Source organism: Bufo gargarizans, chromosome 11 (assembly GCF_014858855.1).
Source record: "Bufo gargarizans isolate SCDJY-AF-19 chromosome 11, ASM1485885v1, whole genome shotgun sequence".
NCBI lineage: Eukaryota > Metazoa > Chordata > Amphibia > Anura > Bufonidae > Bufo > Bufo gargarizans.
Window position 1 is genome coordinate 17,513,981 of NC_058090.1, and position 16,556 is coordinate 17,530,536.

The following is a 16,556-nucleotide window of genomic DNA, read 5'->3' on the forward strand; positions in this document are numbered from 1 at the left end:
CATATCTCTCTAGGCAGGGGCAGCTCAGGCCCACATAGTATTGCTCTAGGCGGGGACAGTTCAGGGCCACACAGTGCTCAGATGTCGCTCTAGGCAGGGGCAGCTCAGGCCCACATAGTGCTCATATCGCTCTAGGCAGGGGCAGCTCAGGCCCACATAGTGCTCAGATGTCGCTCTAGGCAGGGGCAGCTCAGGCCCACATAGTGCTCATATCGCTCTAGGCAGGGGCAGCTCAGGCCCACATAGTTCTCATATCGCTCTAGGCAGGGGCAGCTCAGGCCCACATAGTGCTCATATCGCTCTAGGCAGGGACAGTTCAGGCCCACATAGTGCTCATATCGCTCTAGGCGGGGGCAGCTCAGGCCCACATAGTGCTCATATCGCTCTAGGCGGGGACAGTTCAGGCCCACATAGTGCTCATATCGCTCTAGGCGGGGACAGTTCAGGGTCACATAGTGCTCAGATGTCGCTCTAGGCAGGGACAGCTCAGGCCCACATAGTGCTCAGATGTCGCTCTAGGCGGGGGCAGCTCAGGCCCACATAGTGCTCATATCGCTCTAGGCGGGGGCAGCTCAGGCCCACATAGTGCTCATATCGCTCTAGGCAGGGGCAGCTCAGGCCCACAGTGCTCATGTCGCTCTAGGCGGGGGCAGCTCAGGCCCACATAGTGCTCATATCGCTCTAGGCAGGGGCAGCTCAGGCCCACATAGTGCTCATATCGCTCTAGGCAGGGGCAGCTCAGGCCCACATAGTGCTCATATCGCTCTAGGCGGGGACAATTCAGGGCCACGTGGCGCTTGGACAATCAGAGAGGCCAAAGGAGTGCGCCAAGGATTAAAGTCATCAAATGATGGCGTCCATGAGATCATCCCTTGTAATCAGCCATTAGAAAAAATGATTCAATTTTTTATTTGTTTTCATATCACCATCTGGTCATTTAATTGAGATCTTTTTTATGTAAATTAGGGAGATGGGGGAGGGGTTTGTGAAGTAGGTCACCAGGCTGGTGCCCACCCCATCTGCTTCAAGCCCCCGACAGAATCAGCCATAACATTAAAACAGGCGATGGTAAGAACATAGACTATGGACTGGGTATGTCTGGCACCAAGTGAAGCAGGAAAAGTGGGCTGGGTCAGAGCACCTCCAAAATGGCCACCTTCTTGTTATGCAGTGGCTTGTACCTACCAGAAATGGTCCAAGAAAGGCCAAGCAGTGAAACAGAAATGGGGTCCTGGGCACCCATGTTTCATGGATGGGTGGTGGGTGAAGGCCAGATCATCTGGTCCTATTAGAAGGCAAATTGCTGACAACATTACTGCTAGTGGCGAGAGAAAGGTGTCAGAAGTTATGGCAGATTGCTGTACATGCGGTAACCTCTGCTGACAGCCCCTACCCACTGCGGGCAGAGCACTGGAAGAAGGAGTGACCACCTACCTAAACATTGCCCACCGCGTCCATGCCTCGACCAGGCAGAAGGGTTGTAATGTTATGGCTGATTGGTGCCAGTCTCTACCTGTCACCCACACGCATTAACTCGAGACACCCCCTGCTGAAATAACAGAGGCCGCCATGTTTCGGGATGGTGAAGAGCGGGTCAGGAGATGCCAAGCTCGGATCCGTCATTATCTAGATGCAGATTTAGGACTGGCTGCAGCGGGCGCAGATTAGAAGATTGATGGAGATTAAAGGCAACAGATGCTGGGGGAGGGGTGGTGAGAAGCCCCCAGAGTTTACACCGAGCAGCTCAGATCTGAGAGGTGATTAACATAGAATTCAATTAAGAGAAGAAGCCTGAGCTGCCCACGGCCCGCGCCCCCTACGCTCCAGGTCAACCCTACCAAGCAGAATAAAAACACAAGGGCAAAGAAGGTTCACATTCAGTCTTCTAACAGAAGCTCCAGAGAACATGGAGGAACCGTCCATCAGGAAGAAGCACCAGCGCTGGACCTCAGGAGCAGCATGGAGGCATCCTACTTCTTGGGTCTTTCCAGGATGTTGAGGAACTTTCCACGGGTCATTTCTCTTGCTGCAAGAGAAGAGAAGATGGATGACTGGTGGAGTAGATGCCAGTGGAGGACGCCATCATCGTCTGAAGGAACAGCGCACGTGGCTCAGCACCTTCTCATCTGTCAGCTATGGCTCCCAGCAGAGTCTGCTCCATACATGGCCGGTGCCGACTATCTCTAATCCCACTCATTTCACAGATTAGGTAGGGGGCTTCTTTTGTCCCCTGATTGGTTACTGTGGAGCAGGCGATCTAGTGATGGCTCCCAGACAAAGTAAGCCAGGAACGGTCAACCTGCGTCCCTCCAGCTGTTGTGTTGCAAAACTACAACTCCCAGCATGCCTTAATAGCTGTAGGCTGTCCAAGCATACTGGGAGTTGTAGTTCTGCAACAGCTGGAGGGCCACAGGTTGAGCATCCCTGCAGTAAGTAATCATGGGGGTGGCCAGTCTAATTTGTCCATGTGCTCCATCCGAGCATTTATAACTGTATACCGTCACTCTCCGTGTCCATGACCTGCGAGATGGTGGAGACCACTAGGTCGCTGAATGACCCTGTGCAGAATAGAAGGTAGAGGGAGACAGGGACTCCGGCATCCTGCAGGCCAAGGAGGGTGACGGGGGCACCGGGTGGCGGTATACACTTCTGTATGCTTCTAAGGAGCATACGTGACCATAAAAGCCATTTGGACAAATTACAGTCAAAACTGCCCCCAAGAGGCTTCACGGTCCAGAAAACACCTTTTACATCACAGCACAAATATGGCATTTAACATAAAATAAGCGCGCCGGGGATCGACGCTGGGGGCCCTGGGAGGCCAAGGTCATTCTCTACGAGTACTCTGCTATTTCCGGATGGAGTGGCAGGGCACATGCTTGGGCCCCCAGTGCCCAGCCCCCCCCCCCCCCCCCCACACACACACACAGTCACCCTGATCCTGTGGGAAAGGTGGCACAAAAACAGTGCTATAAACGTGGAATCACTAGAATGGGGCAGTGAGTTAAGAATACAACCTGTCCCCCAAAATCTGTGAGACACTAGATCCATCAGGTGAGTGGCGGTATGCAGCCCCAGGAGGAGATGCAGCGAGGACTCGCCCCTTCCTCACGGCAGGATGCTTAGTGATGCTGAGCGCGCTTTTAATTTGCAAGACGTCAAAGAGGAAGGTAATTTATAGCAACATCTGTTCATTCACAGCGGCTGCTCCCGAAATCCCAGCAGACAGCGGGGGCGGCAACGTGCCCCCTCCCGACTGGCAGTGGGGAGACCCATCACCCCCAGCCCACTGGTAATACACACCAGGACAGAGGGCCGGGTAACACACGCGCCGGACAGACAGAGGGCCGGGTAACACACGCGCCGGACAGACAGAGGGCCGGGTAACACACGCGCCGGACAGACAGAGGGCCGGGTAACACACGCGCCGGACAGACAGAGGGCCGACACGCGCCGGACAGACAGAGGGCCGGGTAACACACGCGCCGGACAGACAGAGAGCCGGGTAACACACGCGCCGGACAGACAGAGGGCCGGGTAACACACGCGCCGGACAGACAGAGGGCCAGGTAACACACGCGCCGGACAGACAGAGGGCCGGGTAACACACGCGCCGGACAGACAGAGGGCCGGGTAACACACGCGCCGGACAGACAGAGAGCCGGGTAACACACGCGCCGGACAGACAGAGGGCCGGGTAACACACGCGCCCTGGCTGCAGCCGCCCACCAGAGATGCCCTGGTAATCCGTACACATGCACAGGTAACACATATACCGGACACGTGCAGTGTGGGAGTGACGGACAGATGCTGCTTGTAGTCCAGGGATGATGGGAATAGTAATGAGGATGCTGGTGGCTTCACCTTCAGACATGACGCTAATTGCATTTAGATGGATTCATTTCCCACAGTCCTGATCATGGCCCAAGGAGGCCGGCACTGACCGCTCCCGTCGGCGGGGGATGGGGGCCCGGCCTTGACCCTGCAGAGGAGCTGATGAGACCCATTAGCTGGTTAAGTGCCTGTTCTATGGTCGCTCCCCCCTGAATCTTTACTGCATGGATTTGGCATCCATCTTCCGTGAAGCCCCCCCCTCACGTCATCCACCCGGCATCATGTTTGTGCTCAAAATTCAATTACCTCCTTATTGATAGTTGAGCGAGATGTTAAAGCTGCAGACAGGAGGATGTGATTTCCCTGGGGGGCGAGCCCCTCTCTATTTCACTGCTCCGCGTCCCCCCGGGTGAATTCCTGAGGCGTCCATATTAATAGGTAATCAGTCACAAGTCATTTATTAGACAGCCGCCCGCCGCCCAGTAACGCTTCATTTACTTATGGAAATGTTTGTGGAACGAGGCCACGGCCCCAATAAAGGACAGGATCCCCCGCTAACAGCCTCCACAATGTCTCATCCAGGGGGCGCCACTTGTTGTCACAGTACATCACAAGGCGTCCCTGGGGGGCAACACAGCTGAGGCCGCCACGTGCCAGAAGCCCCCCCAGCCCAGACCCCTGGCCCTCATTTCCTATTCACCATGCACAAGACAGCTGGACGGCCCCCCAGAGACCCCATGTAATCACCGCAGGCAGCAGGTGAGGCCACAAGACCCCCGAGCACCAGCAGCCCCCTCATCAGCAAGTCAATGACCCCCAGCCATTGCCGCTGAATAATCCCCGCACACGATCCTGACACCCAGCCGCTGCATAATCGCTGTACACGATCCTGACACCCAGCCGCTGCATAATCGCTGTGCACATCATAGTCCTGACACCCAGCCGCTGCATAATCCCCGCACACGATCCTGACACCCAGCCGCTGCATAATCGCTGTGCACATCATAGTCCTGACACCCAGCCGCTGCCTGCATACGATCCTGACACCCAGCCACTGCATAATCCCCGCACACGGCCCCGACAACCAGCCGCTGCCTGCACACGGTCCCGACACCCAGCCGCTGCCTGCACACGATCCTGACACCCAGCCGCTGCATAATCCCCGCACACGATCCTGACACCCAGCCGCTGCATAACCGCTGTGCACATCATAGTCCTGACACCCAGCCGCTGCCTGCACACAATCCTGACACCCAGCCGCTGCATAATCGCTGTGCACATCATAGTCCTGACACCCAGCCACTGCATAATCCCCGCACACGGCCCCGACAACCAGCCGCTGCCTGCACACGGTCCCGACACCCAGCCGCTGCCTGCACACGGTCCCGACACCCAGCCGCTGCCTGCACACGGTCCCGACACCCAGCCGCTGCCTGCACACGGTCCCGACACCCAGCCGCTGCCTGCACACGGTCCCGACACCCAGCCGCTGCCTGCACACGGTCCCGACACCCAGCCTCTGCCGCACACGATCCTGACACCCAGCCGCTGCATAATCGCTGTGCACATCATAGTCCTGACACCCAGCCGCTGCATAATCCCCGCACACGGCCCCGACAACCAGCCGCTGCCTGCACACGGTCCCGACACCCAGCCGCTGCCTGCACACGATCCTGACACCCAGCTGCTGCATAACCGCTGTGCACATCATAGTCCTGACACCCAGCCGCTGCCTGCACACAATCCTGACACCCAGCCGCTGCATAATCGCTGTGCACATCATAGTCCTGACACCCAGCCGCTGCCTGCACACAATCCTGACACCCAGCCGCTGCATAATCGCTGTGCACATCATAGTCCTGACACCCAGCCGCTGCCTGCACACAATCCTGACACCCAGCCGCTGCATAATCGCTGTGCACATCATAGTCCTGACACCCAGCCGCTGCCTGCACACAATCCTGACACCCAGCCGCTGCATAATCGCTGTGCACATCATAGTCCTGACACCCAGCCACTGCATAATCCCCGCACACGGCCCCGACAACCAGCCGCTGCCTGCACACGGTCCCGACACCCAGCCGCTGCCTGCACACGGTCCCGACACCCAGCCGCTGCCTGCACACGGTCCCGACACCCAGCCGCTGCCTGCACACGGTCCCGACACCCAGCCGCTGCCTGCACACGGTCCCGACACCCAGCCGCTGCCTGCACACGGTCCCGACACCCAGCCTCTGCCTGCACACGGTCCCGACACCCAGCCTCTGCCTGCACACGGTCCCGACACCCAGCCTCTGCCGCACACGATCCTGACACCCAGCCGCTGCATAATCGCTGTGCACATCATAGTCCTGACACCCAGCCGCTGCATAATCCCCGCACACGGCCCCGACAACCAGCCGCTGCCTGCACACGGTCCCGACACCCAGCCGCTGCCTGCACACGATCCTGACACCCAGCCGCTGCATAACCGCTGTGCACATCATAGTCCTGACACCCAGCCGCTGCCTGCACACAATCCTGACACCCAGCCGCTGCATAATCGCTGTGCACATCATAGTCCTGACACCCAGCCACTGCATAATCCCCGCACACGGCCCCGACAACCAGCCGCTGCCTGCACACGGTCCCGACACCCAGCCGCTGCCTGCACACGGTCCCGACACCCAGCCGCTGCCTGCACACGGTCCCGACACCCAGCCGCTGCCTGCACACGGTCCCGACACCCAGCCGCTGCCTGCACACGGTCCCGACACCCAGCCGCTGCCTGCACACGGTCCCGACACCCAGCCGCTGCCTGCACACGGTCCCGACACCCAGCCGCTGCCTGCACACGGTCCCGACACCCAGCCGCTGCCTGCACACGGTCCCGACACCCATGGTTACCGGAGCGGCTCTATAATCCCTCTGCAGGTAGACTGAGGAGCTGACCGCTGATCAGTTTTGGGGTTCTGCGTTGTCGGGAGCCCGCTGACAGGAGCACAATTGCCTCCGCACTCACATTTTATAGGCAGCAGTTTCATCTCTGCTGTAAATCCAGGTTCTCGAGGCAAAACTCCACAGCGCAGAATGAAACGGCAGATGATGAAAAAAGTTCCGGAAATTTACAACGTGTCAGAAACCTCAGAGAGCTGGGTGAGATTAAAGAAGTGCTGGGGTGTAAATCACAGTGGACTATAAGAGGTGCGGGGGAGGAGGAAATGCAGACAACACAGAAGCCTCAGGGTGCAAGGCATCCACTAGGGGTAGTAGTCCTACAAGGTACTCCGACTACAAAGATAAATCCGGGATTTCCTCAGCAGCATTGTCCCCCCCCCCCCCCAGAATGAGCGCACTATAAATAAAGGCAATAGTGACAACATTAAATACCGCCACTGCGAAAAACGTATACAGCAGAGTCGCTACTAAAAAGTGACCATGGTGAGCAGCATGAGGACTAAGTGCACGTCACAAAAAGAGGTTCACGGCCCAATGGTGAAGGGGCGCACCGCACAATACCATCCTCCGCTCAGTGGTGAGGGGACGCACCGCACAATACCATCCTCCGCGCTCAGTGGTGAGGGGGCGCACCGCACAATACCATCCTCCGCTAAGTGGTAAGGGGGCGCACCGCACAATACCATCCTCCGCTCAGTGGTGAGGGGGCGCACCGCACAATACCATCCTCCGCTCAGTGGTGAGGGGACGCACCGCACAATACCATCCTCCGCTCAGTGGTGAGGGGGTGCACCGCACAATACCATCCTCCGCTCAGTGGTGAGGGGGCGCACCACACAACACCATCCTCCGCTCAGTGGTGAGGGGGCGCACCGCACAATACCATCCTCCGCTCACTGGTGAGGGGACGCACCGCACAATACCATCCTCCGCTCAGTGGTGAGGGGGCGCACCGCACAATACCATCCTCCGCTCACTGGTGAGGGGACGCACCGCACAATACCATCCTCCGCTCAGTGGTGAGGGGGCGCACCGCACAATACCATCCTCTACGCTCAGTGAGGGGGCGCACCGCACAATACCATCCTCCGCTCAGTGGTGAGGGGGCGCACCGCACAATACCATCCTCCGCTCAGTGGTGAGGGGACGCACCGCACAATACCATCCTCCGCGCTCAGTGGTGAGGGGACGCACCGCACAACACCATCCTCCGCTCAGTGGTGAGGGGTCGCACCGCACAATACCATCCTCCGCTCAGTGGTGAGGGGACGCACCGCACAATACCATCCTCCGCGCTCAGTGGTGAGGGGGCGCACCGCACAATACCATCCTCCGCTCAGTGGTGAGGGGGCGCACCGCACAATACCATCCTCCGCTCAGTGGTGAGGGGGCGCACCGCACAATACCATCCTCTACGCTCAGTGAGGGGGCGCACCGCACAATACCATCCTCCGCGCTCAGTGGTGAGGGGGCGCACCGCACAATACCATCCTCCGCACTCACTGGTGAGGGGGTGCACGGCACAATACCATCCTCCACGCTCAGTGGTGAGGGGGCGCACCGCACAACACCATCCTCCGCGCTCAGTGGTGAGGGGGCGCACCGCACAATACCATCCTCCGCTCAGTGGTGAGGGGGTGCACCGCACAATACCATCCTCCGCTCAGTGGTGAAGGGGCGCACCGCGCAATACCATCCTCCACACTCAGTGGTGAGGGGGCGCCCAGCACAATACCATCCTCCGCTCAGTGGTAAGGGGGCGCACCGCACAATACCATCCTCCGCGCTCAGTGGTGAGGGGGCGCCCAGCACAATACCATCCTCCGCTCAGTGGTAAGGGGGCGCACCGCACAATACAATCCTCCACACTCAGTGGTGAGGGGGCGCACCGCACAATACCATCCTCCGGTCAGTGGTGAGGGGGCGCACCGCACAATACCATCCTCCGCTAAGTGGTAAGGGGGCGCACCGCACAATACCATCCTCCGCTCAGTGGTGAGGGGGCGCACCGCACAATACCATCCTCCACACTCAGTGGTGAGGGGGCGCACCGCACAATACCATCCTCCGCACTCAGTGGTGAGGGGGCGCACCGCAAAATACCATCCTCCGCACTCACTGGTGAGGGGGCGCACCGCACAATACCATCCTCCGCTCAGTGGTGAGGGGGCGCACTGCACAATACCATCCTCCGCGCTCAGTGGTAAGGGGGCGCACCGCACAATACCATCCTCTGCGCTCAGTGGTAAGGGGGCGCACCGCACAATACCATCCTCTGCACTCACTGGTGAGGGGGTGCACGGCACAATACCATCCTCCGCGCTCAGTGGTGAGAAGGTGCACCGCACAATACCATCCTCCGCGCTCAGTGGTAAGGGGGCGCACCGCACAACACCATCCTCCGCGCTCAGTGGTGAGGGGGCGCACCGCACAATACCATCCTCTGCGCTCAGTGGTAAGGGGACGCACCGCACAACACCATCCTCCGCACTCAGTGGTGAGGGGACGCACCGCACAACACCATCCTCCGCACTCAGTGGTGAGGGGGCGCACTGCACAATACCATCCTCCGCACTCAGTGGTGAGGGGGCGCACCGCACAACACCATCCTCCGCACTCAGTGGTGAGGGGACGCACCGCACAACACCATCCTCCACGCTCAGTGGTGAGGGGGCGCACCGCACAACACCATCCTCCGCGCTCAGTGGTAAGGGGACGCACCGCACAATACCATCCTCCGCGCTCAGTGGTGAGGGGGCGCACCGCACAACACCATCCTCCGCGCTCAGTGGTGAGGGGGCGCACTGCACAATACCATCCTCTGCGCTCACTGGTGAGGGGGCGCACTGCACAATACCATCCTCCGCGCTCAGTAGTAAGGGGACGCACCGCACAACACCATCCTCCGCACTCAGTGGTGAGGGGGCGCACCGCACAATACCATCCTCCGCGCTCAGTGGTGAGGGGGCGCACGGCACAACACCATCCTCCGCACTCAGTGGTGAGGGGGCGCACCGCACAACACCATCCTCCGCACTCACTGGTGAGGGGACGCACCGCACAATACCATCCTCCGTGCTCAGTGGTGAGGGGGCGCACTGCACAATACCATCCTCCATGCTCAGTGGTGAGGGGGCGCACCGCACAACACCATCCTCCGCGCTCAGTGGTGAGGGGGCGCACCGCACAACACCATCCTCCGCGCTCAGTGGTGAGGGGGCGCACTGCACAATACCATCCTCCGCGCTCAGTAGTAAGGGGACGCACCGCACAACACCATCCTCCGCACTCAGTGGTGAGGGGGCGCACCGCACAATACCATCCTCCGCGCTCAGTGGTGAGGGGGCGCACCGCACAACACCATCCTCCGCACTCAGTGGTGAGGGGGCGCACCGCACAACACCATCCTCCGCACTCAGTGGTGAGGGGGCGCACCGCACAACACCATCCTCCGCGCTCAGTAGTAAGGGGACGCACCGCACAACACCATCCTCCGCACTCAGTGGTGAGGGGGCGCACCGCACAATACCATCCTCCGCGCTCAGTGGTGAGGGGGCGCACCGCACAACACCATCCTCCGCACTCAGTGGTGAGGGGGCGCACCGCACAATACCATCCTCCGCGCTCAGTGGTGAGGGGGCGCACCGCACAACACCATCCTCCGCACTCAGTGGTGAGGGGGCGCACCGCACAATACCATCCTCCGCACTCAGTGGTGAGGGGGCGCACCGCACAACACCATCCTCCGCACTCAGTAGTAAGGGGACGCACCGCACAACACCATCCTCCGCACTCACTGGTGAGGGGACGCACCGCACAATACCATCCTCCGTGCTCAGTGGTGAGGGGGCGCACCGCACAACACCATCCTCTGCGCTCACTGGTGAGGGGGCGCACTGCACAATACCATCCTCCGCGCTCAGTAGTAAGGGGACGCACCGCACAACACCATCCTCCGCACTCAGTGGTGAGGGGGCGCACCGCACAATACCATCCTCCGCGCTCAGTGGTGAGGGGGCGCACCGCACAACACCATCCTCCGCGCTCAGTGGTGAGGGGGCGCACCGCACAATACCATCCTCCGCACTCAGTGGTGAGGGGGCGCACCGCACAACACCATCCTCCGCGCTCAGTAGTAAGGGGACGCACCGCACAACACCATCCTCCGCACTCAGTGGTGAGGGGGCGCACCGCACAATACCATCCTCCGCGCTCAGTGGTGAGGGGGCGCACCGCACAATACCATCCTCCGCACTCAGTGGTGAGGGGGCGCACCGCACAACACCATCCTCCGCACTCAGTGGTGAGGGGGCGCACCGCACAATACCATCCTCCGCACTCAGTGGTGAGGGGGCGCACCGCACAATACCATCCTCCGCACGCAGTGGTGAGGGGGCGCACCGCACAACACCATCCTCCGCTCTCAGTAGTAAGGGGACGCACCGCACAACACCATCCTCCGCACTCAGTGGTGAGGGGGCGCACCGCACAACACCATCCTCCGCACTCACTGGTGAGGGGGCGCACCGCACAACACCATCCTCCGCACTCAGTGGTGAGGGGACGCACCGCACAATACCATCCTCCGCACTCAGTGGTGAGGGGACGCACCGCACAACACCATCCTCCGCACTCAGTGGTGAGGGGGCGCACCGCCCAACACCATCCTCCGCACTCAGTGGTGAGGGGGCGCACCGCACAACACCATCCTCCGCACTCAGTGGTGAGGGGGCACACCGCACAACACCATCCTCCTCACTCAGTGGTGAGGGGGCGCACTGCACAATACCATCCTCCATGCTCAGTGGTGAGGGGGCGCACCGCACAACACCATCCTCCACGCTCAGTGGTGAGGGGGAGCACCGCACAACACCATCCTCCACGCTCAGTGGTGAGGGGGTGCACTGCACAATACCATCCTCCGCACTCAGTGGTGAGGGGGCGCACCGCACAACACCATCCTCCGCACTCAGCACTCAGTGGTGAGGGGGCGCACCGCACAACACCATCCTCCGCACTCAGCGGTGAGGGGGCGCACCGCACAACACCATCCTCCGCACTCAGTGGTGAGGGGGCGCACCGCACAACACCATCCTCCGCACTCAGCGGTGAGGGGGCGCACCGCACAACACCATCCTCCGCACTCAGCGGTGAGGGGGCGCACCGCACAACACCATACGCATTCTCACACACAGTAAACGTTCTGCTGTATTAACAGCCGACACATCAGACTGCCCCCATGTGGTCACAGACAAAACTGCATCATATCCTCAATTATTAATATGGGTTCACAAAATAAAATTGCATCTCATGTAAAAATAATGGTCGGCATCTTTGAGAACACAGGAGAAGGGATGGAATCCAAGGAGGCAGTGCTAAAGAGCCGGGACACTGCACTCCTCCAGTCACAGCCAGAGAGGTAGCAGCAGGTTCATCCAGCGACTTACATTCCTCCAGGCCCAGCTGATAGGCCAGGTTCTGCAGCCCCCGCACCTTCTCCATCAGGTTGGCAATGGTGAGACTCCCCAACTCTGCAAACAAAGAGGCTGATCAGTCAGGAGTGAAGCCCCAGGACCCCAGAGGTGACATGGCGACAGCGGGATGCCCTACCTTTCAGCATGTCCATGTCGTCGTGCTCCAGCTCCGCCATCCACTTGGGAGGAGAAGCAGCAATTGGCTGTAAAGACAAAAGCGACACCAAAGTAAGCTGAAGGAAGATGGGGCGCAGGAGGCCCCTCCCAGCAGTTTTGGGGTGCGTGGCAGGGAACGGTCCGTGGTGAACTACTGCCAGCCGTTCGCTGGTCTCCACGCAGCCGCTTCTGTCCTTTCACAGTTTCATCGAGAATGGTGTCAAAAGAAAATCTCCAAATCACTTCATTTAAAAAATCTGCTTGTGAGAAAAACGCACCTACTGGGGCGGAGCTTGGCTGCGCGACTATATGGCCGCTTTAACTGCCAGCTCTGCGGCCAGCGTCGCTAAAACGGGTTAAAGCGGCGATCATCACACAGTAAAACACCTCTCAAACCAACAGGGATTGTACCAACGACACCCCGATGACTCACAGGGGCAGAGCACCCCCCCCCATATGGCGTTACCGAATCCGTCACACCAGTGACCGCACCGGCTAGTCCACAAGATGGCGCCGGTCCCTCCTCCTCAGAGCTCTACATAACAGCAGTGGCACCTAATGTGGACGAGATGCCAAACCCCAGATACAGAAAGCCACCGTTATCCCAAAAGACAAACGTCTCCTCCTACAAAAAGTCTAGCAACTAAAATATAACAATCTACGGATGCGCTCTCCTTACAGACCACCCACGGATGCGCTCTCCTTACAGGCCACCCACGGATGCGCTCTAGTCACATACCACCCACGGATGCGCTCTAGTCACATGCCACCCACGGATGCGCTCTCCTTACAGGCCACCCACGGATGCGCTCTAGTCACATGCCACCCACGTCTAGTCACATGCCACCCACGGATGCGCTCTAGTCACATGCCACCCACGGATGCGCTCTAGTCACATGCCACCCACGGATGCGCTCTCCTTACAGACCACCCACGGATGCGCTCTCCTTACAGGCCACCCACGGATGCGCTCTCCTTACAGGCCACCCACGGATGCGCTCTAGTCACATACCATCCACGGATGCGCTCTCCTCACAGGCCACCCACGGATGCGCTCTAGTCACATACCACCCACGGATGCGCTCTCCTCACAGGCCACCCACGGATGCGCTCTCCTTACAGGCCACCCACGGATGCGCTCTCCTTACAGGCCACCCACGGATGCGCTCTAGTCACATACCACCCACAGATGCGCTCTAGTCACATACCACCCACGGATGCGCTCTCCTCACAGGCCACCCACGGATGCGCTCTCCTTACAGGCCACCCACGGATGCGCTCTCCTTACAGGCCACCCACGGATGCGCTCTAGTCACATACCACCCACGGATGCGCTCTAGTCACATGCCACCCACGGATGCGCTCTCCTTACAGACCACCCACGGATGCGCTCTCCTTACAGGCCACCCACGGATGCGCTCTCCTTACAGGCCACCCACGGATGCGCTCTAGTCACATACCATCCACGGATGCGCTCTCCTCACAGGCCACCCACGGATGCGCTCTAGTCACATGCCACCCACGGATGCGCTCTCCTCACAGGCCACCCACGGATGCGCTCTCCTTACAGGCCACCCACGGATGCGCTCTCCTTACAGGCCACCCACGGATGCGCTCTAGTCACATACCACCCACAGATGCGCTCTCCTTACAGGCCACCCACGGATGCGCTCTCCTTACAGGCCACCCACGGATGCGCTCTCCTAACAGGCCACCCACGGATGCGCTCTAGTCACATGCCACCCATGGATGTGCTCTAGTCACAGGCCATCCACGGATGTGCTCTAGTCACATGCCACCCACGGATGCGCTCTAGTCACATGCCACCCACGGATGCGCTCTAGTCACATGCCACCCACGGATGTGCTCTAGTCACATGCCATCCACGGATGCGCTCTAGTCACATGCCACCCATGGATGTGCTCTAGTCACAGGCCATCCACGGATGCGCTCTAGCCAGTCTGTGAATCCTATACGCCCCCTACAGGACATACATGCCATGACCGTACAGCACTACTCCCATCATTTCATATTATGGGATGTAAGTGGAATGAAACTACTCCTAATGCAAAACTACATTTCTGGCTCAATTTTCAAAAGCAATAAAATGGCAGGAGGCCCAATATTCTGTTCCCGATTCTACGGCCTCATCCAGACACAACTCTAATAAAGGCGGCCATCTAGATGGATGGCGATGCCGCCACAGCGCTGACAGACTACTGCACCCACTCTGCACCTTTCAGTCCTCACTCCAGAAAAGACATTCCCCAGAATACACCAGATTATAACCCCCCCACTGACGAAATAAGGAACGATCTGCGGAACATTCGTACAAACGCCAGACCATAAACAGAAATCACCCGAATCAGAAGAAAATCCCCAAAATTTTAGGATTGAAAATAGTTCTGCCCTGGTATAGTTCCACTGTCTGGACTTGTAAGGTATGGAGCTTTGCTGTCTCTCGGTTCAATAGTGAGCGTCGACCCAGAACTGCTACGTTGCTGTAATTATAATTAGAGATACTTATAACGCGCTGCATATCAGATGTCCCATTCATTAATGATATATGTTTGCATGTTAGCCGATGCACGGGTGTATTCCAGACGCCTTCACAGATACCGCTGTTCTATAGCTGGCTTTCTGCTTGCCTGACGTCCTACGTGTCCTGTGTATTCAGGAGCGTGCACGGGCAGGTACAGTCCATCTCAGGCTGGGGTATGCGGCTGCGTTATTGATTATAACATGGTATCATGGTAGGGCAGAACTATTTTCAATCCTACAAAATGAGTGTATATGCATAAACAACTGTTGTGGATGGATCCTATGACTTACCCGTCAGGGGCGTAGCTATAGGGGGTGCAGAGGTAGCAGTCGCTACCGGGCCCAGGAGCCTGAGGGGCCCAAAGACCCTTGTGGTGCATAAGAAGACACCAGTAATATAGAAAGTGCATGCTGGTCAAGTTACACCTCTGGCTCAAGGGAAGGGGGTTGAATCAAGAATTTGGCATGGGTGAGGGGTGCCATTTCAATTTTTGCCTCGGGCAGCACGAAGGCTATGTGCTTCCTGCCCCTGGCCACAAAGCACTGAGGGAAGGGGGGCCCCAAGCTGAATTCTTGCACCAGGGCCCATGAGCCATTAGCTACACTCCTGTTACCCGTCATCAATACCTATGTGCGCTTTACTCCCCTACATCATATAACGTTTGGTGGTATCTTATGCTTTTACAAGTTATTTTATCTTGATTGTTTGGGTGGGGGGAAGGGCCTCCTTAATTTGTGTGATATTAAACTAGAACTACACCCAACTCTCTCTGTGAGATCCCACATACAGTGTGCCATACTAGCCATCACAAATACTTTTCACTCACAGAGTCACCTAATACGTGAGCCACTAGAACTTATTTTTCAGAATTCCAAATCGAATTGACTGACAACATCGAAAACCTCAGAGGAACTCCAGCAACCCGACCCTACATCTGCTGGAGCCACATCTGATAGGGTACACTGGGGGTTAAGTCAGCAATTCTGGCTCCATATTCCAAACCCACGGGAAGGGTCTACAGGCTCTGGCCAAACCCTTCAATGTTAGTAACGGCACAGGACAGGGTTGCCTCCTAATTTTTGCTCTCCTGACGGAACCCCTAGCAGAAGCTACCCGCACTAACCCACACATTTCCGGCATAAAGGTTGGACCAATAGAACAAGATGCCTCATCGTCGACCAATCCCTAAACGCTCCACAACTCTGGAAGTTCAGGGATAAGTCCTACTACAAGATAAATCTCAAGTGCTGAACGTTCCACAATCCACTCAGACCAACGAGCTGAAGTCTCCTTTCCAGGAGTCCTAGTCTATACCAAGAACTACGAGCCCTTACTGAACTCTCCACCGCAAAACTAAGGCCAAACTCAGAAGTCTAGTGTTCGTGGGCCGAGTAACAGCCCGAACCACCATCCTATATGGGCTGGGAGAAGAGCCCTAACCACCCGCCTATATGGGCTGGGAGAAGAGCCCTAACCACCCTCCTATATGGGCCAAGGAACAGCCTGAACCACCCTCCTATATGGGCTGGGAGAACAGCTCTAACCACCCTCCTATATGGGCCGGGGGACCAGCCCTAACCACCCTCCTATATGGGCCGGGAGAACAGCCCTAA

The 16,556-nt window shown here is 58.3% G+C and overlaps 1 protein-coding gene across 2 annotated transcripts in view; it reads right to left on the reverse strand.

The window, feature by feature from the left end:
- Positions 1-893: 893 nt before the first annotated feature.
- Positions 894-16,556, reverse strand: part of LIN52 (lin-52 DREAM MuvB core complex component) — a 67,966-nt gene continuing 52,303 nt past the window's right edge. For both annotated transcript variants that reach the window (XM_044271669.1, XM_044271670.1), the window contains exons 4-6: positions 12,382-12,448; positions 12,219-12,302; positions 894-2,026 (exon numbers count right to left, since the gene is read on the reverse strand). In XM_044271669.1, coding sequence (XP_044127604.1) covers positions 1,971-2,026; positions 12,219-12,302; positions 12,382-12,448 — 207 coding nt within the window. In that variant the 3' untranslated portion in view covers positions 894-1,970. The remainder of the gene's footprint in view (positions 2,027-12,218; positions 12,303-12,381; positions 12,449-16,556) is intronic.